General features: G+C 43.5%; 1 protein-coding gene across 2 annotated transcripts in view; it reads right to left on the minus strand.

The window, feature by feature from the left end:
* Window positions 1–4,271: 4,271 nt before the first annotated feature.
* The window catches only part of DAAM2 (dishevelled associated activator of morphogenesis 2), a 176,575-nt gene continuing 157,537 nt past the window's right edge, over window positions 4,272–23,309 (minus strand). For both annotated transcript variants that reach the window (XM_018085197.3, XM_008932798.4), the window contains 3 exons: window positions 20,940–21,071; window positions 12,344–12,514; window positions 4,272–10,414 (listed from right to left, as the gene is read on the minus strand). In XM_018085197.3, the coding sequence (XP_017940686.1) occupies window positions 10,199–10,414; window positions 12,344–12,514; window positions 20,940–21,071 (519 nt within the window). In that variant the 3' untranslated portion in view covers window positions 4,272–10,198. The remainder of the gene's footprint in view (window positions 10,415–12,343; window positions 12,515–20,939; window positions 21,072–23,309) is intronic.

The raw sequence follows: 23,309 nt of genomic DNA on the forward strand, positions 1-23,309 counted from the left end.
TTAATCTTTAAGTAGATGGACATTCATTTTCCTCCTTTTTGTTTGATTCCTTCTGTGAGCAATGCAGCATGCAAAAGCTTTTGATCTTTTTTTTCATTCCTCAGTCACTTCCACAGACCACCTTCTGATACCTTTACAGACCACTGGCTTTCCAGGAACCACAAATTGCAAAACACTGACAGAGTATGATAATCAGAGCATGAGCTATGGATTCACAACAGCCAAGTTCTCAGGTAGTCTCTCATAGAGCATCCAAGCCAATTCTTACAATACTCCTGATATTTTAGAGGATGATGAAACATGAACTTTGCTCCTACAGACCTGCTGACAAGGGACATCCTTTACTTAAAAATAGACAAATAGCGAGTCCCTATTTTCCATGTCCCTCAGGCAGAATAATCCATTATATCAAGAAATATGACAATTACAGTTCTCCCTCCACCAATCTTTTAAACCCTCTTCAAGGAATATGGAGAGAAGGGAGCCCTCTTCCCTCCTCTCTGCAAGGACAGGCAGCAACATCACACAGTTCACAGCACACTCACCTCCCTGTCTGCCCCACAGGAACAAGTGTCCAGGGCTGATGTCAGCCCTGCTCCTCATGTCCCTGCAGCCTCCACATGACTGCTTTTGCTTTCCCTGGTTAGCAGCTGCCTCAGTCATTGGTGGAACTGCTCTGAATAGCCCTTCCATGAAGGGAGAGGATGACAAAGGTCTTGCTATAACACAACAGACCAAACCACTACTAGTCATAGGCATTTCCATCAACAAAAGGCTTTTTCTACATCTCACACTGTGCAATAAATTAGGAAAGTCTTTTCCCCATTTCCTCCTCCCATTTTCTGATTATTTCTTTTTTTGAGCTAATGTGATTAGAGACAGGTTCTAGTTTCATGAGCACTGCAAGGAATTGGCTCAACACCACTGTACCCCACATCTAAAAGGAACAATTCCTGGATTCCCACGCTAAACTATTCACTGTTTCAGACCCCTCTGGACACCCAGGGTTCAATGCTGTCATGGTAGGAAAGATGCAGCAGCTCGATCAAGGTAAGCCTCCATCTCACTGCAAACCCTCCACCTCACACAAAGATTCTCTGAGACCAAGTGGAAAGAAATGTTGGCTTGGAAGGAGAGAGAGGCAGGAGCACAACCAGAAAGAAAGAAGAAAAAAAAGAAGTCTAGTAACTACCTGATATGGTATCTCCAGGAGGAGACTGGTACGCAGGCCATAAAAATGAGGCATACAAGAGCAAATGATTTGTATCTAGCCAAGCATTTTCTAAGCTCCAGCCCTGCAGGGATGTACAACAGTCCTAGTCAACAGAGCAGGCAACATCTCACCTGCAGGAGACACTGTAGAGACTGAGGATGAGACTGGACACTGAGGTGCCCTGTTTCCATGGATAGGCCAGCTACTAGGGGACATTTGGCACCCCTTTCTTCACCCCAAGTAACCACATGCAGTGGGAAACCCCAGGAACCTTCCCATTCCAGAACTGGTTTCCTTAGCCCATGCACTGGGAGCTGTCACCCGCAGCCCCTGTGTCACCCCCACCTACCATCCAGCCCAGAGGCAGTAAATGAGCTGGAATTCCTCAATACAGTTGTGTCATTTTTCATGCTTTGATCATGGCTGTAAAGGCTTTTTTTAGCAGACAACTTCTCCTTGCTCATTAAGCATGGGAAGGATGAGGTGAGCTCAGCTTTGTGAGAAGAGACAAACACTTGTCATTAAAAAGCAAAGATTAACCCTTTGGAAGAATTGTATGTCCTTTCAAAGACACTTTCTTTTTTCTAAAAAAACCTCCAAACAATTAGAAACACACCTTGCCAGAAAACAAACAGAAAGATTAAACCAGGTACCCCCAAGTGATGACCTACGCTGGTTTATTCCTCCACTGCTTCATTCCCTCATCCAGGCACATAAGAGCAAGACATTTTGCTTTCTTAATCTATCTTTGCATCACTATCTCATATTAAAGTTGAGTCTGCCAGGCTGGTGCTCCTACAGACCAGCGTATTTCCAAAAAATGGATAAAAAGCAACATGGCAGCAGTTACGTGGCTTCACAAGCACCATCGCCCTCATCTCCCCTAAGCAATCTGTGGTGAGCCTGGGGTGGGGAGAATTAGGAAAAAAATAGGGGAAGAAAAAGGCAAAAGGGACAAAAAAAAAAAAAAAAAGGAAAAAGGGACCAAAAAGAAGACAAAAAGGAAAACAAAAAAGGCAAAAATGGAAAAAAAGGACCTTATCTCCTGATGAGTGACCAAAGTAGACATAAATAGCAACTATGTCTCAGAGAAAACAGCAAGAAGCCTATTAGCTACAGAAATATCAAACAAACAAAATCTAGCATAACAATGTTAAAAACACAAAACTTTTGGGCTTTGTGAGAGAAAAAAAAGAAAAAGGCTTCAATTATTTTATTTTGTAGAGGTAGAAATCTAGGGCCAAGCAGCTTTCTCTAAGAAAGCTGCATGTCTGCTATGGCAGAGACAAAAGCCACCTTTGTTCAAACAGAAGCCAAAGGTTAAAGAAAGGGAAAACCAATGAATAACAGATTCTCAGCAAGAGCAGAGAGCTTCCCTTACACTCCAGTCTCAGTCATTCAGGGCAGCTAAATCCCAGCACTGGTTTTGCTCAGAAAAAGGCATGAGGCACTTACCTTGATTCTTTGCAGTGATAACAAGGACAGGGAGGTCCACGATCATGGGAAAGATGTCAACCAGGAAGATGGAAGGAGGCTTCTGTGCTGGACCCATGCTGCAGGGCAGAACACCAACTTCTAACTGTGTGCTCCAATCCCACCCAAAATATTAAAGAGTCTTCTTGTTTGAATTCAGGCAGGATATCTCTCTTGTTCAAAACAGACAGAATTCAAATGCCACTGGGTTTTACCTCTAACAAGAGGAAAAGCAATGGTTTGACCTCTCTACCAAATGCCAGCTGCGAGGGAAGAGAATCCAGGGAGGTCCCTGCATTTGCATCCTGCCTCTTCCACTCACACAGTGCAGACGTTACAGAAACATCCCTAGATGCCTTTGCCCTGGCATCTGTAAAGCAAGAATCTCAGAGTCAGAAGTTTATCAAAGTGTGAACCAAACTGATCAAAACAGAGAAGCTGAGAGCCCTTTTAACAAATAAAACACAAAAACTTTCCCACAAACCACTCAGACTCCCATCTGCTGCTTGTTGATCCTCAGCCTGTGCAAGCAATTACCCCCTGATTACTTTTGCTCATTTCCCCAATTTTTCCCACCTGAGAGCCAGAACCAACAGCTGGGGCTTTGTCTGGGGTTCCTGTGTGCTGTAGGAATGTGCTGTACAGCCAGCAAGGCTCCCACTGGAAGCATGAACTTCTCAGGAGCTCATGGTCAAAGCATTGCCCTTTGATGGGCTGAAGATAAGCATGAAATGTTGTGGCTTAAGGATGAATTTTGTCAGCAGCCTATTTCCGTTAACAGAAAAGAGGAGATCCATGTGTAAATGAAACAGCTGCACGCATTGCGTCTATGATGAGAACAAGCTTCTGCCTCTGAGCTCCAAGGAATTCCTCAGCACATCCCTCAATTCAGCCACAAATTAGCTCTAGCCCTTGTGTGCATCTTGCTTGCCCTGCTGTCCTGTGTCTAACTTCCCTCCAGTCCCCCTACCCTGCTTTTCTGAAGTCTTCACTCCTCATGTTGGCTTTCCTGGCTTCTTTTCAGCTGGCCTTATTTAACTCCTTCCTTTGCAGCAATCCTCTCCTGCCCACTCTTTCTCTGAGTCAACGCTCTTGCTGTCAGGATGTTGTTCAGTTACATAAGGGAGCTTATGGCCAGCACTGCACTCTCGTCCTCACTTGGACTACTTATGTCCAGACACGGATTATGAACCCTTAGAGAGGTTCTTTTCTTTTTCCTTTTTAAGTGAACTCCTATGTACCCTATGTTGCTCTTAAAGAGGAATGAGAGAGAGCTTTATTCACAGTCTTTTTAAGAGGACCCTTGGGTTTGGTAACCTGGTGGCTTCATTATCAGCTCTTCATCATTGCATGGTGTGGGGAAGATGTGCTTGTGTTTCACTGTGTTGTTTATTCCTCCAGAACAACTTGTGAAGTTTCTCACCAGCTCTGCAGTGACTGTGTCACCTAAAGAGCAGCATGCTCTTGATCAAAGAAAGAGACCCACAGTTAAACAAAAAAGTGCACTCAGACTCCAACTCACTTTTAAGACTTTTCAGCAAAATACACAGAAATTGAAACTACAAAGAAATTTACAGAGGCGCAGTGGGGGCAATATATCTTTAATTTTTTTGCTTTTGTTTTTTTTTAGTATTACAGTATATTCTTATAAAAAGATACAGATAAAAAGGACACTACAGGATTTGTACATTTAATTCACTTATAGTCTTAAACTGACTAAGAATGAGGATACGCCAAGGCATTACAGCAGCACACAACCTCCCACTTCAATAAGCAGCACTGTACTTTCTAGCTGGGTGGGCAGGGGCACCTCCCAAAGACACCTACGAGTTTCAAGCTGAGCAGGCTTGCAGGGGAGCAGAACAACTGAAGGTGGGGATGGTTTGGAAGGGAGGTGTTGAGCACAGAGCAACTCAGGTACCGAACGTTCCCTTACAATTCTAAAAACTGTGAAGAATTTTAAAGAGCCTGTTTGAGGGCGAGCACAAAGTGGGAAAACAGCTTGTCACAGAGGCTTTTGTAAATCACTTGGGTTAGAGCTCCTAGAGGTGGAAGCTAAAAGGACCAAGCCTTTCATGAGCTGTGTAGAACATCTTGTAAATAGACAAAACTGCCTGAAGGAAAGTTTTAATCCAGATCCTACTTTGAATTACGCTGGTGTAAAACCAGAGCATCTTACACTGTTTGCAATGGATCTGTTCTACATTACCACCTGTAACTGAAAAATGGTTTGGAAGCATCCAGACTCTGATGAAATGAGGTGCCAAAACACCATGCTAGAGTCATGGCATCCTTCTCAACAGGCACAGTGAGCAAAATCTGGCCAACTTCAGGGAATACTGCTCATACAAACTACTATTTAGAGTAGGAGATAGCTTTTTTTATATATTATATATATATACGTTTTTTGGGGTTTTTTTCAGTTGGCCAAATTGTGTTACCCAGGTTGTCCTTCTACCTTTAAACCAGAAACTAGGGTGGCCAATGGAGACTACCTGTTTGGAACGAAGGCAACCAGAAATCTATGTCAAGTGCAGAAGCCAAGGAGCAATGGCCAAACACCTGGTGATTGCTGGAGACTCTACGGGTAGAAAACCAATTTGCAGAAAGATTTTTTTTTTTACCCTGGATAATCTGGGGAGGTGGAGTGGAGGAGAAAAGAGAGGAAGTAGAGGAAATCCTTATTCTTTGGCTATGAGGACAGGAAGGAATATTAGCTCTGAGGAAGGAGAACTGTCCCAGTTTGTCTCACCAGCATGTTAACTCTGGTGAGAGGTTACAGGGCATGAACCACTTTTGGCCATCTATCCAAGCTTCTCTGGCACTATGGACAGAGTTTGTGTGGAATGACAAAGTTTGAGCGAGCAACTGTGCACCTTAACTCTTCTCAATCTTCTCACCATGATTCATGATGAAAAATAAACAGCTTTTGTAGAAAGTGTTCTAAATTACCCAACCTCCATCAGTTCAGGATCACCAGGGGCAGTCATTATGACAAAAGCAATAGAGAAGGTTTTTTCCTTCCCTCCCTTCTCACTCCAAGGCTGCTCACGTGCATCCCCTTGCTGAGCTCAGCCTCAGTGGTGCAGCAGCCCAGCCAGCTGTCTCTAGCTGGTGTAATGCCCTGGCACGGTCTCAATAGTCCTTGCTGTAATGCAGTGTATACATACAAACATAGCAAACTAAAATAAGGCAAAATAAATAGAGGTGTCAGATTTACAGGTTCCCCTTAGAGATTCCTAAAACCTTTTTTAAAAAAATCATTTAACCCCCAAACAAACAAACAAACAAACCCCAAAACATCCAACCCAGAAACAAAACTGCATATATCATGTACATCATCTACTGTACAACAGATCTCTTTTCCCCTCACGGAAATTCCTGATACAAGCTTCTCCCATGCAACCCAGCTCAGAGTGTGAGCTTTCCTAAAGAAGAGGAAAGATTCAGTCAGTGGGGCTGATCATTATGGAAACACCTGCCCCACGGTCTCCCACCAGGATCCCTTCTGATTTCCCTTCCTCAGACATTCTGAACACATTACAAAAATTTTTCTGAAGGATATCCAGGTAGTTTCCCTAGTAAGGAAGTCCCTTAGCCCTGAACACAGGTCCTACTTCTGCTTTCATAGGGAACCAGTGCCTGGACAATAGCTGTGCTGCAGAGTCTGGAAGGGCCTTGCTGCCCTGAAGTCACTTTACCTTGCAGCACTTCTAGAGACTTACCATCGACTGAGTAGAGTGACTCAGATCAAAGCAAGTGGGAGGGGGAGGGAGTCTTCTTCAGTCTTTTCTGGAATCATCCTAATGCAACCTAGTTAGCCACAATGCAGAGAAGCAGAGGTGAATGAGTGAGCACTAGACCTCTAGGGACAAAGTCTGGATAGTTAAAAAGTACCTCCTCTTCTAGGTGTGAGGAACTTCATCATAAAGTTAGCAACAACTACATTTCTGCAGGAAGCAGAACAAGCCCATGATTATACCCTTCGTTCTCACATCTCCTCCTCCACTTACTTCCAAAACCAGAGTGGCTTCTCTTAGAATGCTGGTGCTAGGCACAGGTGCAAGGACAACAGCAGACCCCAGCTGTTCGCCAGCTCTCAATACAATGTTAGACCTTGGACTGCTTGCTATACCTGCTCAGAGTCAGATTTTCCTTTCCTTCAGCACTCAGCAACTCTACCACAACTGCTGAAGAATAGAATATTAGATGTACTCAGAGTACGCAAGAGATGAGAAGCAAGACAAACTTGGCTTCAGCAAGAATCTGACACTAGGCCCTACAGCAGAGCCAAATTTTTCCTTATCTTCTGCATGGGCAGCCTCATCTCATACAGTAATTAATGGGCCTCTCTGCTTGTCACCGCTTCCGTGAAATGAGTGCTTGACTCAGTGTGAAACTGAGCTTTTCCAAAACCTTATTTATGAACTTTCACCACGGAGTCAAGAGCCAGGGGGACTGTCCAGCACACTGAACAAAGCTTTCAGCCACCATCACAGATTCAAAACAGGAGTCTGGGGCACTGGAGTGCTGAGAAAGTTTTGCTGATGAATCAGGGACATGACTTCGAGCTTTCTGTCCATCCCTGTAAGTATCCCACAGCTGATTTACAGAAATTGCACAATCTCTCATTATTTATGTATGAGTCAAAGAGGTGGCAAAACTATCGTTTCCTTGGGCTCTCAGTGCTGCTGGAGCACTGCCGCGTACCATCATAGAGGATCTCTTTAGATCGGGGTTGAACTGCACACAAAGGGACAGAGGGGCATATCACTCTCTCTGCTTTTGCTACATTTGTGGCTTGGCAAAGTCACTTCAGTTTCAAAAAGCACAGCACAAGCCTGGTTTGACAAATACAGGGTGGGGGGAATGCTGTATTTATATTCAAAGTGTTTGCCCTGAGGTGTTTCTTCTCTGACAGCACTGGCAGGCTGACAGTCTGCCTTATCAAACAAGTACCTGGGGAGCAAGCAAGCAGCTGTACTTGCACAGAGCTATGAGTCACAGCATCTTGCACCAGAGCTGACCTTGGCACCACACCTGAATTTCTGGGTGAGTCCTAAACCCAGGGAGAACAAAGGCGGGGGGAAAAAACCCTACAATGTTCTAATCCCTAAAAGCATAATCTTTGGAATTCAGGGATTATCCAAATCTAAACTCAACTGTATACCAATTTGGCACATATTACCACCTCTCATATGGCTTACATGGCATAGGTTACATGGCATGCTTTAAAACAAGACAAACAAAAGGGCTGGGATATATAGCAAGTCTACTTCAGGGAGCAGCAAGGAGCTTGTTAATATAATTTACAAGAGACATTTCTAAAAATCCATTTTGTAATTTAAAATAAAAATGCTTAAAAAAGTGAGAGTTTTTCTTAAACTTTCAAAAACCTTTATGAAATACAGTCTTTCTTCTACAAGGTGCTTGTGTCCACTGCAATAGGCATTGCTGTTAATAGCTAATCCCAGAAGGGGAGTGGGATGGTAAGGGAGGAGAATGCACCCAGCTCTTGTAAGATACCAGCTCTTTACGATGAGTATTATACAGAGGCGCGGCAGTCTGGAATGTCGTAAATAGGGAAGTTCTGGGGTGGGAGACTCAAAATTCAGTAAACAATGAAACATTAGAGTTTAACAATTCTGAATTTTTTGCTTCTTTCCATAGTTTACATAATTATTTAGGTTTCAAAGTGTTCAGGAAACCAACACAGTTTGCTTCTCCAATATCGTAGTGTATAATACTGATCAGGCAGCGTGCATTGCAGAGGAAGTTCTGTTCTGCAGACTCGGTGCAGAGCCTGAGGTTAAGTGACATTCAGAGAAAAATCAAACCAAATTATTAAAGTGACAAATAGAGCTTTTTTCACTTCCCTGGGATTCCTTGACATTTTGTGCTGTTGACTAATGATGCATAGTTTGTAGATGGTGGGTCCCTCTTCTGAAATCTCCTCTTTCTTCCTATCTATGAGAAAGAATCCATCATAATTCTTTCTTTTCCTCTTTTCCTTCTCCAGGGAAGATAATAAAAAAGAAGACAAGATGAAAAACAAAAAAGAAAAAAGAAGTACAAAAAAAGCCCATAATAGCCCACACAGTCCAATCCCTTTCTTAGAGCCATGAAAACACACAGAATTCAGGCCTCTTCTTGGGTTCTTTGCTTTTCTGCTTTGTGCTTCATACATGTAGCCTACATATAAATTTATTTTTTTCCTCATGAACTAACCCATCTCTAAAGCCTGCTTGGCTTACACAATTCTAGGTCCCCCTGGAAAAACTTTCAGCCATAATTATGGGACTCTCCTTTGGTTTATTCCAAGTGACCTCTTCAAAATGAAAAAGTCCATGGGCTCGAAGGTTCATCTTTGACACCACTTGTATCTTACTGAGTTAAGTGATTCCCCTTGGTAGGAGTGGGGCATGTACAGTGAAGGTCAGTCAGCCTGTCAGACGGAAAGACCAGTTCATGCCAAAAGCAATCACAGCTAGCATCAAGTGGAAAAGAAATCTCATTTCTTGCAGGCAGTGACCCTGTTTGCTTTTGCTTGAGACCTGCGGATGATACGAGAGAGCTCCTGATTTCCACTGGGCTGCACTAAGAAATCTTGCACAAACAGGTAAGAAATTTTCCACTGATTCACTCCCAGCCTCCAGCAATGACAACAGGCTCCACAGTCATCCTACTTGTAATCCCAGCCTGGCAGTGGCTTAGTTTTCTAAAGAAAAGCCAGAGCTTCTTCCTGAGAAGATGCATTTCATAGCTTCAAGACTCAACCACCAAGAAATTCCAGAAAACTCCTTCTAGAAAAGCAGAATCCAAAAGACTTTCGCAAATTATTCTATGTTGATCCTGATTCTTGAATTTCAATTTGTTCCAGAATCTGAAGACTTCCTTCTAAGCATCACTTTGGACAGTGTAGGCCATACAAAAATACTATGCAGGACATGAGGTCAGAAGAATTTTTCAGGTGCTAATCAATGGCTTATAAAATCCAATTCTAGAAGGGAATTGTAAACTTCAAGAACCACATCTCAACAAACCCCTGAAGGCCAGTCTAGATCCTGAAGAGGTGACAGGTGTTTACAGAGCTGCTCTGAAATTAGTCTTCCTTGTTATCAGCAAGATGGAGATCGTGACTATTTTTTACTTTGGCACACAGAAAATTATCTTGTTCCAGCTGTTAGGCCCTCTGCAAAGCCCAAGTACTTTCTGTCATCACCATGAGGCCTTTGATGACACAAAAAACTCCTAGAAACAAATCTGTCAGCTCTGCATGGCCCAGTCACAGGCCCTGCTGGCTCCACAGAGGCACTTTTATAATGGTTCAAATTAGGAGCACAGAAGAGGGATGAGAGGAAAGCTGATCACGGAAAGGTAACGACTCTAGCCACAGTCCAAAGAAATCCTTTGGGGCAGCTGTCAGCCAGGCGCCATCACACACATTCATCTTCCTTCTTTTGCACTTCTTCATCACCTTCTTTTGGTTGATTATTTTTCTTCCTCTTGTAGTTAATAATTTAGTTTTGTCACCACCCGCTCCCGACTTGTCTCTAAGCCTTGGTTGCCCGAACGCTTGCGGTTACGCTTGAGCTTGGATAAGTCTTTGTCAAAGACTTCACCCGACCTTAATGCTGATACCAGGTCATCAAACTCCCCACTCTCTTCAGAGATGCTTCCAGCTTTTGCTTTCTTTTGTCGCCTCTCTTTTTCCCTCTGCTCTTTTAGCTGTGGAGAAAGACAGAGAGCTTTAGGATTAGCTAACCAAGATGCCAGATCACTAGGTACACTGCCAAGAAGCAGCTAAAATGCATCAGCACAGATTAGGGAAAAAAGAAAGCAGGAGCTTATTTATAAGGCCATCGCCTGGTGCCAAGAGCAACAGGAGACAATGTGGGACTTCCCTTTTGCAGAAGGCAAGCAGAAGGTAGGAGAGATGAGGAATGAGTAGCACTGTGTGTCTACCTCACAAAGCACTATCACCCTGCAGCAAAGAGGAAGCATGGGATCTATCTGTGCTGCTGCTGTTTTGCACTAATTTTACAGTAGGATAGTGCCAGTAAAGTACCTGTGCCAAATGACCAGCTACAGGTGATGCTGGCATAGGTAATTACCCAGCTTCTGGGACCTGGCTTGCAGTGACCTTAGTGTGCCAGCACCTACCATGCTGACTGCACCTAACCTAGTGAGTCTGAAATGAACTGGGATGTGTCTGTACAAAACACAGTCACAAACAACTTTGCACCTGGGGCATAGCTAGCTAAATTGACATGCAGAAAGGCTGAAGTCCTGCAAAAGGAGGAAAAGAAGAAAGGAAAAATCCTAGAAAGCTACAAGCTAGATATATTGGAGAATGAAAATTGTCTGAGATATCAAATTATCAATAAAAACCCTATGCACCAAACAGTTCTTGTTTGCATGACGGCAGCGTGTTGCACTGCTGGGAAGATGAAGACACATTGCCTCAACTCTGGAAAGAGAAACTGATTATAAACACAAAGAGCAGTGAAACAGAACTGCTGATTTTACAAATCATTGGATAAGTCCACCTGTCAGTGTGATGCCTTTGGTCTCCCAAGGGTAGCTCCAAGGAGCTAGGCTATCCCTTCTGCACTGCTCAGCTTCAAACTCAGTAGAAATGCCAAGGGATGGTCGTGACTGTCAGGAAGCAGATTGCTTGCTCTGCACACTAGCTCCACGTTGCAGGAAGACTCTTTCCATAAGCAAACTGCAGCCTTCCTCGTGGTGTATTAGCTTATGAAACCACCCTAGTTTTTTAGCAGCAGGCTTCTGCACTTCCCAGGCTGACTGAGAGGAAACTTGAGCCTAAGCCCTGGCATTTTATCCTTGTGTCTAACAGTAAGGCTGCTGGCATCCTGGTGTTTTACCTCTCTCTTCTGAAAGGCATAAACCAGTGCTTTTGGCACAGCAAACTTTTAAATCATCAACTCCCCACAGCGAGGCCTGGGGCCATGGTGGCAGCCAGGGTTACAGGGCTGGCAGGGGGGAAGGAGGCAGGGGACTGCCAAGCTTCTCAGGCATCACAGAGGCTGAGGTTAGAGGGGGAGGCTGGTTCACATGAACCCCTGGGGGAACACACGTCTGTCTCCCAGCAGCAAAATCCATGATGCACAAAAGCTCTCTTGCCACATCAAAGCTGGATGCAGCCCCAGTAATCAAGGCATTAAGGCTGCCAGAGAGAAATACTACCAGTGTGGGCTGCAGCAGGTGCCAGGGCATTTGCCGTGTCACTGTATATTGTCAGATGACAGGCACACAGCAGATGATGATGGATTCTGACTGGAATCTGACCAGCTTGGCAAGAGTGAGGGAAATCTGGCTTCTTCACTTTCAGCCCAAAAGCAGAATACTCTGGCATGGGGCAGGGGCAACACCATTCTGCAAAGTGCCAGGGCAGAACTACTTGGGCTAGATTTGGTATCTGAATACAAAAGAGGGTAATTTAGGAGCCAAACAGTATGTCCTTGAGAGTTGACAAGACAGACAGCAGGAAAATGTCATCATTTGAAAAGAGAAGGTAGTAGGGAGAAGAACATAAAATACTGACAGTGATGGCGCATGAGCATTGAAATTGGCTCTGTCAGCCTTTCTCTCAAGACATGAAAAGGCAACACCTTCCTGTGCCCAGATCCTCACCATAGCCTCCATGCGTGCCCTGCGCTCCTCCTCTTCCTTTTTCTTCCTCATATTCTCCAGATCTTGCTTGGCCTCTGCAAATGACTGTAAGAAAGTGTCGAAGATGCCAAAAAATTCATCTGGCTGCATCTTGCCCTCGCCCTCTCCAAAATGCTTCAGTGCCTTGGCATACTGTCAAGGGGGCAGAAAACAATAGAGCAAGAATTAGGCAGGCAGTTTGGTGAAGACAGCAAGGATAGCTTATGAGTAACCACACATGCAATTCAATACCCTCTGAACATTCATGTGGTGAGAGCAGAAACTACCCCCAGCAACAGAAGCACTTCTCCTTAAGGCAGGTGCCTCTATCCCTGAAGAATCTTCTCTCCTGGATATCCTTTGGGAGTCATGGGGCAATGGTGCTGGAGAGCACTAACTGTCCATACAACGCCCTCCCCCATGTTTAGTGCCTGAGGGTAATAGAGTTAATTTCAGAGGACAGCCGTCTGGCCACATCTCAGCTGCAGCTGTGGGACAGCCAGGGCATGAAAGACAGTGAGCTAGGTGGGGAAACAAGAAGTTTTAGTCCATACTTTCCCCTTCCATCTTCCCTTCAAATCCACTTTTAAAATGTTTTGAGTTAAAGTGTTTTTTGCAATAAAGTTACAGTCTGTCCTCTCAGAAACCTTTTGCCATGTCATCCATCTCTCTGGAGTCCTATGAGTCAGGGTGTTGCCCAGGAGAGAGGAGACTATAGACAGACAAGGCATGAGAGAGGGGCAAGGAAAGCAGCCAGGGCTCCCGGGCAGACTTAAAAGACAGTGAATACATCACAAGTGGTTTTTATTTTAAAAGGCAAATGTTGAGGCTGCAGGATGCATTTTGAGGCAGCCAACTGGCAGGACTTCAGTCACAGGGCAGTTCTGATTGGGATAAATTCACAGCAACCCCTGGCTCTTGGGCATCAGTCCTGCAGGAGTTGTACTCTCTTCTTTGCACACTCACACGTAGAAGCATGCCTTGTTACTCACCAAAATGCACTCAAATCCATGCACATACAGTCTATCAACAGCATGTACACACACGACCACTAAGTGCTACATAAGGACACGCATCCAAAAGCTGTAACATTGTCCAGCTGCCTTCACTCACACACCTCTGTATTGCAACAGGCAGCACGAGAAATACATTCCTGAAGGTACTTGTGTCCTGATGCACAGCTGTCCTACCTTGCACTTTGGCACACCACCACTGAGCAGCTGAGCATCCTTACAGACCTCAACGTTCACCAAACCAAATCCAGACTCTCCCAGGCTATAGTCTGCCTTCAAACTCTCTCAAGGTCATACTAACACAGCCTAGTTTCCCTTTCCTTATGTGGATGCTCCTGCAGAATGAAAGACAGTAAGAACCGTTCACGCTCCAATCTCAAGCACAAAATGAATTTGGAAGCAGGTTTCATAAACCCCTCTGGCCCTGTACCAGGTAAAGCATGAACAATGTCTCACATTCAACTGGGAAGAAATCTCCAAGGAAAGCAGCTTCCTTCTGGCACGGCCTGAGAGATTCAGCATCTCTCCTTCTCTGCTTTCCCTGCCAGGCCCACAAAGTTTGAAGCAATAGCTTCTTTTTTATTTTAAACAGGCTGTGTTCTCAGCCAGAAACAAACAAAGAAAACCAAAGAATCTGGAAAAAAAAGTGTTGGAAGAAATGCAAGTTGCCTTGAGCTACCAAACATGGCAGAAGTTGAAGGAAACTCTACATGGAAACAGCAACAGATTACTTCTCTGTTTAACTCCTTTTCTCTGAAAGCCTCTGAAGGTACATACACAAGTATGCACAACTCTCCCCATCCCTCTGTGTAATTTTATCTGTATATTATGTACACATAGGCTGTTTGAATATAGGAAAGTGCAGCAGTCTCACAGTAACCCACCCTGAAACAGTACCAGCTCTTCATAAAGAGACAATATAGGCTGTAAATACCAGAGAAGGAGATAAAGCATCTCCATGTGCTCTACTTTCTTATCTTGTTTGCTCCAGTGTGACAATCACTCAGGGAGGCAGAAGAGTGCCAGAGGAAGACTTCAGCACAGGCATTGCCCCTACTGCTTGAACACACAGAGCACCTGAAGCTCATTACTCACAGGGGATATGCTACCTGGAATCTCTTTCCACTTAATTTGTTGTTAACTCCTGTGAAAATTGGAAATAAGGCATAAATTAAGAGCAGTGACTAGAGCTGCTAGCTAGAAGGAAGGCCTTTCAAACTCCCGTGAAGCCTGAAGTCCATGGGCAGCCCAGAGGAGATGGCTGTTGCCCCTTGCAATGCATTGTGTCCCTCCCTTGTGTTCCTCCTGTGCTCAGCAAAGGGGCACACAGAAACCGAGCTGATTTCAGTCCATAAATGTCCACTGGGGTTTCCTAGTCTCTTAAGGAATCTGGGGGTTGGAAAGGCAGGGGCCCTTGCCTCCGGGATCTTCGATCCTACACACGTGGAAGTCTCCATTAGAGGGTGGTGTTGTCTGCGAATGTCCTGCACGTGGCCTGTCACCCAACTACTAGCATCAGCTAGTTCATGTCACGCTGGCAAGAGGAGCTTTTGCCACTGCCTCCCCACTGCCACCCAGAGAGGGAACAGTGTTGCTGTGCTGGAAAGACTGAGCTGCCTGAGAGCCTTCCAGAGACACTCATGAGTATAAGGTGTTGTGGTCTCTAAGCAGCAGAGAGAAGCCTGAGAACAGCCTGTCTTTGGTGCCCTGTAACATAGGGCTTAGTAAGTCACAATCACTTACTGTAAAGCAGTGAAAGACAAAAAAACCTAAAAATCTGTGAGCTAGATGTACTAAAATAACTACAAAAGAAATATCTGCAGTTCACTGAAGTAAACATTTTCCTTCTTTCTCTACCCCCTCTGGAGAAAAAGCTGACTGAGCAGAGGCAGGCAAGTCAGGAGATCCAGCCTCTGTTGCCAGCTCTGCCCATGATGTGGCTTGGGAACTCATACTTCCTTTCTGAGCCTTCCTTTCTCCATTCATTACAGAACAGAAAGCATTGCCCCACTAATCTGATATAGGAAATGGCAAAAAATCAGTTGCTCGTATCTGTAGGGCACTGCATCAAGAGAGACAAGCTGTCTTTTCACTGTTTAACAGACCCCTCTGGCTTCATTACTTCTATTTCTCTGTAAGTCTGGTTCTGCAACCATATATGCTTTTTCAAAGCACTGGTGCTGGGATGAGGAGCAACGAGCTGCTGGAGATGGCCTACCCAATGCTGTTATGAAGCCCAGGCTCCTGCCTGCCCACAAGGCCTTAAACCACACTGCCTGCCTCACTTAGGGTCTAAGAGGCAGTGTGGCACCTACCAAGGTGCTCTGGATGCTAGGTCTCTCTTCTGCTCTCTGTCAGAGGATTTGTGTCACCCTGTACAAATCACTTGAGTGCTCCATGGGCAGATTCTCTGCCAAACAGTACCTGCTGTCATGCACAATTGTGAAATCTGCAGCTAAGTCTTCATGTGTCGAAAACACTTTCCAGAATTTTCTGATGTGCTGTAATATTGTGGAACAAGGGCTGAAACTTGCTTACTCCCGAAGTCATTTGGGGACAGATGAGATGGGCAAAAGCAAGATGGAAAACTGTGTTTCAGCGGGTTTTCCACTGTAAAACAGGATGGTATATCTTTTTTTTCATTAAAAAGTTCATTTCCACACCATAAGGGCCCCCAAGCTCCATGATATAACAGGTCCACGAGCTCGGTGCCAGCTCTGCTTCCTCTGCCAAACTTTCCACTGAATTTATCCTCTTGCCAAAGCAAATCGTTTAGACAGTTGTTTATTTTAAAAAGCCATTTTAGCAAGGAGAGGGAAAGCGGGACAGCAGCACATACGAACTCTGCTGTGCTTGCCAACGAAATGTTAAACAGTGGCAGAAGAGCTCTGGAAATGGCAGGAATGGGGCTCTATGAGGAGGAGGAAAAACAGCCACGATAAAAATTTCCTGCTGTCTGTGCTGTCTGCTGTTGCAGAAGGAGCCAATGCATGAATGAATTATACCATGTAGCCATGCAACATGAACTGTCTTTCACAGAAAAGTAATCTTGAGCCTGTTGTTATGAAGACACCATTTCTGTACTGAGGCAGTTCAAATAAATGTCTGTTCTCTTTATGCGACATTCAGATCAGTTAATGCAAAGAGCCCTGCCAATTTCAGGCAGGGCTGGGCCCAGCTCTGCTTGTGCTTAAATGATCTCAAAGGATTCTCCCAGGAGTTCAGCAGGACTCTGGCAGTCACAAAATTGAGATATAGGTGCTCTAAACATTTCTCATATGTTAGATGCTGACCTGCACTGCAGCATCTGAAGTTCTAAGTTACTGTACAACAGTTATGTGATTTATTTACCAAATGGCTGTTTCTGAAAGCAAGCTGTTTCTGAAAGCAGTGCCTTTTGTAACACACCTCATCTTGACTTCCTCAGTCTCTGTCCTGACCCATTCCTTATTCATCACCCTCAGTGGCTGATAGAAAATACCAGTCCCCAAAATGTGCAACTGAAGTGCGCAGCCTGTAACTGGCACTTGGCTCTGTGCTTCAGAGTGTTCTGCTATTTTCTTAAATGGATTTTTGTTTTCAATGCCTTGCTGTTCTTCAAAACAGTTACTATAGCTGCTAAGCTTATTAAATGTATGTGCAGATTCTGAATGCCTTTCTTCATCATGATAAACACTTGTTTGAGAGGAACTGTCATCAGAAAGACTGGAAATGGACACTTTTCCTACCTACCTCATCAGCCTTGCCCCAGCAGTGGCCTCTGCTGTGCCTCTATAGAGAGGCTTAAGTTTAACATTCAGTACAGGAATGGCAATATCTGACTAAGCAGACTTTGTTCTCCTAAGATGATCCAAAATGTTTTAAAAACAGGTTTGTTATAAACCAAGCACAAAGTAGAACAGCTATGAAACAGTCTAGTGATCTAAGTTCATACTGTCAATACTTAAGTACATAGTAAAGCTTCATATAGGGCAAATGTCACCTTTTTCAAGTAGGAAAATAAAATTCATACCATGGGAGGTTACTGTGCCTCTGCGTGGGGATTTTCATTGCTTCTCCAAAGGAAACAGAGAAAAAATTTTCACAAACAATATTCAACCTCATCTCTCTTATGTAAAAAAGCCAATTTTTTGTCTGTTCAAACATGTAAAAACTGGTGAAAGGTTCAAGGCCAGTTTCACTTTCTCCTGCCCCCACCTTAAAGTTTATGGGAAATGGCAGAAAACATTATCCCTTGATCTAATGTATATACTCCCTTATAAAGGGGTATTGAAAGTGAGAAAAACACAAAAAGAACAAGAACCAGCTGTGCTAGGGAGCCTGTTTAAAGAGTTGGTCTAAGTTTTCAATCAGTTCTTAACCAAGCCATCTGTTTACCGCATGAAGATACGTACAGTTACAAGGCTTCCCCTGCAAACAGGGATGCCTGCATCTGACAACCTGGCCCTTTAAATTTAAAATATCACTTCCTCTCCATGGCCACTGACCATGAATGGTTCTGTTTAAGCAAAAAGGCCAGAACAAGTACTGCATGGGATTCTGAAAAATATCATCTGCCAAGAAGGTCAGCAACACACCTTGGTAATGGATTGTTTCCATAACTGAAGAAATTACTTCTGCTAATACTGAAGAAGTTTAAAAAAAAAAAAAAAAAAAAAACAACTTCCTAGGTTTGAAAAGATAACTTATAGTGTTTTAAATCCCAGCTGAGGAAACATGGCTCTGATTAACTCAGGGTAATCAATTAGCCACATCTATATTTAGAAGGATATCCAATTCCAGCTGTGAAAACTAGGGCTTCATTATTAATAATAAATCTGTGAATCAGACCAGTTCTTCCTAGACTCATTTGGATATTTTTCAAAGTCCGCCCTGTCCCACTGCTTTTTTTCCCCTCAATTTGCTTTGCGAAATCAAAAAAGAATAGGATAATCAGATGTCTTGGTCCCTCTCTTCCTTTAATTGGCTAACAGGTTTCCATGGTAAGAAAAAAGCTTGTGATTCAACAAGCACAGAGAGCCCATTGAGGTTGGAAGATGTTATAGGCTTTGCAAAGCACATCTGGTTTGTTGAAAATTTCCAGCTTTCTTTTTCCTTTTTTTTTCTTTTTTTAAAAAAAAAGAGGAAGAAGAGAGGGCCAAAATAATATGAAGCAAACATGAGAAATAGCTCAACATCAGTAAGGACAGACAGTTCCCTTATAGAAGTCCAAAAGCAGCTTTTTGCCAGTGGAAGAACCAAAGCATAGGTTGAGCAAAAGCTGGAATGGCATGTGTTCAAACATAGTAAGGGTGTGTGAGGAGAAGGTAGAGTAACGTTTCCTAAGCATGTTATAGTCATTAAAATAAAACATCTCTTTATGTCAAGTGCTTTACATTGGCTATGTCTAAAAAAGCATGCAACAACTTCCAGACATATTGGTCCGTCTGTAGGGAGTTTCTCTGGTTATTTTTAAAGCAAAAGAATGGCATTTTTCCTTCAAGTGCCTGATCAGGAAAAGTTGCATTGCTGTGCTGGACATGTACCACTTGCTGGTTTTTAACCCTCAACTGAACCTGTAAAGAATCTACACTGGGCTTTTGTCCTAGTGTGCCACCATCTATAACACCAAACAAAAAGTGTGCAATCTAAGCCACTGACATAGTGAATATCCTTCCAGAAATGTGTGCCTAACTATAATGAAATTGCAAAATTTACCCAGTAATAATACAGAAGCCCCCAAACCACAGGAAACTGAGCTTTTCTCAGTAAATTTAGTGGGGCCATGGAATGTAAAATATATTTTTTTGATTATAAAACTAGTATGTTGTGAACATTATTATACTTGAAGTAGTTTGAATCTTCTCAAGCAACATGACAACAATGAAAATGGATGTGTTCAAGGCCAGACTGGATGGGTCTCTGAGCAATCTGGTCTAGCAGCCCATGGCTCATGTCGGGGGGTTGGAACTAGATAATCTTTCAGGTCCCTTTCAACACAAACCATTCTATGGTTCTGTGAAAAAATTAGTCACATTATGCTCTACAGAAATTCTTTACAATGTTAGTAGTGTTAGACTGCCTAGCTTTGCTTTCCAAGTGTCCCAATACCTACTGCCCCACTGGCATTTGCCAGGGCAGACCCTGCTGACAGTCAGTAGCTCCCAGTGTTTGCAGCTGCCAGTCACTATTACCAACTTTATCTCCACAGCAAGGAAATGCTTTCGAATCACAGAATGACATTACTGCAGAGGTACATGAGTGAGGAGTCTTACTGTTCAGATCCTCAGCCTATATAGTCGAAATCTAAGGCCTACTGATCCAATGGCACAGCTTTCATTAATAATGTAGCAGGTCCCTTAATGCTACAAGGACTGACACCAGAGTGGAAACAATTCAATCCAAAAGAAATAACACATTTGCTTTATAGAGCCAAGCACTTCTAACATGCCAGCCAACACGGGCAGATTTGCCATTACATATCGTTTACTTTAGAACTTGCTCTTCTCTAAACATTTTCATATGCCTATGATCTTTTCATATAAATTCTTCCTCATTCAGCTGAAAGACAGAGGGATTAGTGCCAGACTCCAGCCATCAGCAAAGAACAAGCATCTCCTTAGCTGTACAATTCTGGTAATGGAGATGCAGACAGTAAAAGTACAAAATGATCACAGCACCACCTGAAAAGTAACACACACACACAACGGTGGCTGTGTAAGATGGATCAAAGAATGTCAGACAAACCACACATGTTTGGGATTTCTATCCTTGTACTGAAATGCATCCAATAACAGAGATGCATAAGTGGAAAAGATCAGGTATATCAGCTACAGTGCTGCACCAGATACAAAGAAGAAAATTAGCTCTATCCCAGCTGAAACCAGGACACCAAACTACCCAGAGTACCTTACTGTCCTAGTTAGAACAGCTGGGACCAGTTCATCACTGTATGGGTGTAACCTAAAACTGTGTATTCTCTAGCCTTCCATGCCATTTCCCAGAAACTGTTGTCAATAGATCATTTACACCCTCTGCCCACAGCAGCCTGACTCCTCAGGCTATAAACTAGGTGTTAAGAGACCTGAGAGATAGGAGGGTGCCTCCTGTCCTCACACCCACTGTGGAACTCCCTGCCCTGAGGGAAGTACTGGGCATTCCTGCCTGAACTGGAGAATATATAATATTGGAGTCTTGGAACTTTTTTAACCACTCGTGGGATCCAGAGGAAAACTGCAGATCACCGTTCTCAACCAGACTGCAGACCACCACTCTCGACTAGACTGCAACCACCACTTCTCAACCAGACTGCAATCACCACTCTTGACCAGACTGCAACAGCACCCTCACCAATAGGTTTTCCCCTCTCCTTTTACTTTGGAGTCAGGGGGCCCAATGAACACCACTCTGTTCATGCCCCAGGGTGCTGGGTTATACATTTGGGTTTTGTGGGTTAAAACCAATTGTTTGTCTGTATAATCGTACTTACTGTATTATTTTATTAAATTGTTATTCTGACTTATAAGCTCTCTTTTGAGTTGAGTTCATTTCCCCTGCCAGTTTACCTTTAAAACCAGCATACTTACCTTGTCTCTAGCCTCATTGAGAAGGTCTTCTAACTCTGAGAAGCTGAAACTGGCCACAGTGATGAAATCACTCATGACGGGAACAAACCTGTCCCCTGATTCCCGCATGCGTCTCTTCTGATAATCCAGTTCCTGAAAGAGAAACAAGGCAAGCATTAAAGATTCCTCACTGACAAGGAAGGGAGCAGGCAAGCCCATCTATTTCACTCACTGCAGAGCATCAGAGCATGCTCTGCTCCCACTCCACACACATTCATCCAGAGCTGTAACTCAGAAACCACTTTCTCACTAAGTCAAAGGCTTTGCCTATTACATGTGAGAGGAGCGGTCAAGGTGGGATGAAGGAAGGTCTTAGTTACAGTTCCGTTTATCCTTAAACAACAACCACTCCCAAGAAAGCGATCAACATGTTGAGTTTTAAAGCAACTTTTTAATTTAAGTATCAAGTACATGAAGTGCTGCATTTTTTTCCTATCCCAAATGATAAATAACAAAAAACTCTGTGTAGCAAGCAAATCTGGAATTTTTAATAGTGAGCTTCCCTCCATCCTCTCTTCCCATGGTGACACAATATGCTGTACACTTGGGGAAATGTGCTCTACATCTCCCCTTCATTTCTCTGAAAAGCACTAAACAGCAAAAATTAGTTCTCCTACTGAAGGACAAGCAGACAGACGCCATGTGCAACATTTGCTAGCACCCTGCTAACCAATAAGCATTAGCTTGAATGTCATAAAATTCACAGAGTTATAAATGGAGGCTATTGCAATACAAAGAGTTACAGTAAAAGAAAAGGAAGACATAAAACCATAGGAAACTAAGTTCTATTTGTCTGCTACCTACAGAAAGAAAAAAAAAATTGTAAGATTCTTTCTTTCTGGCTAAAGATTTTTAGTTTTAAGCCAAGATGACCCATGGCTATCTCTTCCCTTACTCTATTCACCGTGCTTAAAGCACAGAGAGAGCTACAGAGCTCCTCAAACCTACTAAGTTATAGTGAGACTGGCAATCTCCCATGCCTGTGCTTGGCTTCTGTGCTGTTGACAGTCTCATGGGGACAATGAAATCATAATCTGGGCCTCATCTTTATTCTCAGCTGAATAATCACTGGGAATGATAAAACATTACTTTCTCTGTAGGGAAAGCAGCATGAAACAGCAGGTCAAGTTATGGTCTGACCCTCTGTTCCCTTTGGAAAAAAATATTTTTGTGCTGGCTGCAACTCCAGCTTGCATGCATGTTGGGTGCTCTCTGTTACTGGTCATCAAAATAGTAGTTCACCAAGCCAAATGGGTAAGTTTTAAAGCATCTATGCTGAGAAACATCTTCAGATTTGCTCCACATGGTGCTGCTGAATGCCAAGAATTACTTTGGCCATCGACAATCTAAAATCAGACATGATATATGTTCTGGTCTGATGGGAGTTGGAAAGCAAATGTAACCACTACAAGAAAAGACCACAAGGCAGAAAAGGGGCAAGGAAAGCAATGAGCACATGGCCAGAGGAAGTCCACTTTAAAGAAGTGCTACTTCCTGTGCTTTATATTACATCTCTTCTCCACTGGGTTTCCTACCACATCACAAGGGATGGTCCTGGGAGCACTGTGCTGTACAACACTTTGCAGTAACATAGTTTAGTAACATAGAATAGTTTCTATGTTACAATGACTTGGAATTGGACCTTACAAGTACAAGAACATGCTTCTAAGAATTACACATATTTTTTTCAGCCACTCTCTACCATTCTAATTTTTAGGCTAATTTTAGCTGAAAGTTGCTCTACCCTCTCCTCCCCCCCTCCTCAGGCAGGTGAGTATAACAGTTCTGTCATTTTACTCCCTGTTGAAAGCTACAGCATTTGGGACTGTTACTGGAGAGCAATGTTTTTCAAAGTAAAATTAAGATTAGGAGGTCTGCTCTTCAATTTCAAATGCAGTTCTTCCCTGCAGAATAATTCTCCCAAAATGTACAAAAAAACTAAAATCCACACAATAAACCAGCATGACTATGTAATCAGCCAGAGAGCAATGCCACAGAACAACAGAACTCCTCCGTATCTTCTAAGAAATGGTCTCTACTAATCATAATAGCACAACAACAGAGGCCAGAACTGCCCCTGGTGGGCTGGGCTGCTGGTTCTCTAGAGGGATGAAATGGTTCAACCATGGCAGCGGTTTCTCAAGCAGTGGTTATGATCTTCTTGCTGTGTGAGAGAAGGGCTGTGCTGACAGAATTTCCTTCCACTACTTAGCTGTCCTTCTGGGAGTGTCCTACACAAAGACAACAGCTGCATGAACGTCTCAAAAGTGAATATGTCTTATTTTTACAAAGAAGCTAGCTGCAAGTCTAGGAAGGCAGATTGTAAGTAGT

This window comes from Manacus vitellinus, unplaced genomic scaffold (assembly GCF_001715985.3).
Source record: "Manacus vitellinus isolate BGI_N305 unplaced genomic scaffold, ASM171598v3 scaffold_8_pilon, whole genome shotgun sequence".
Taxonomy (NCBI): Eukaryota; Metazoa; Chordata; class Aves; order Passeriformes; family Pipridae; genus Manacus; species Manacus vitellinus.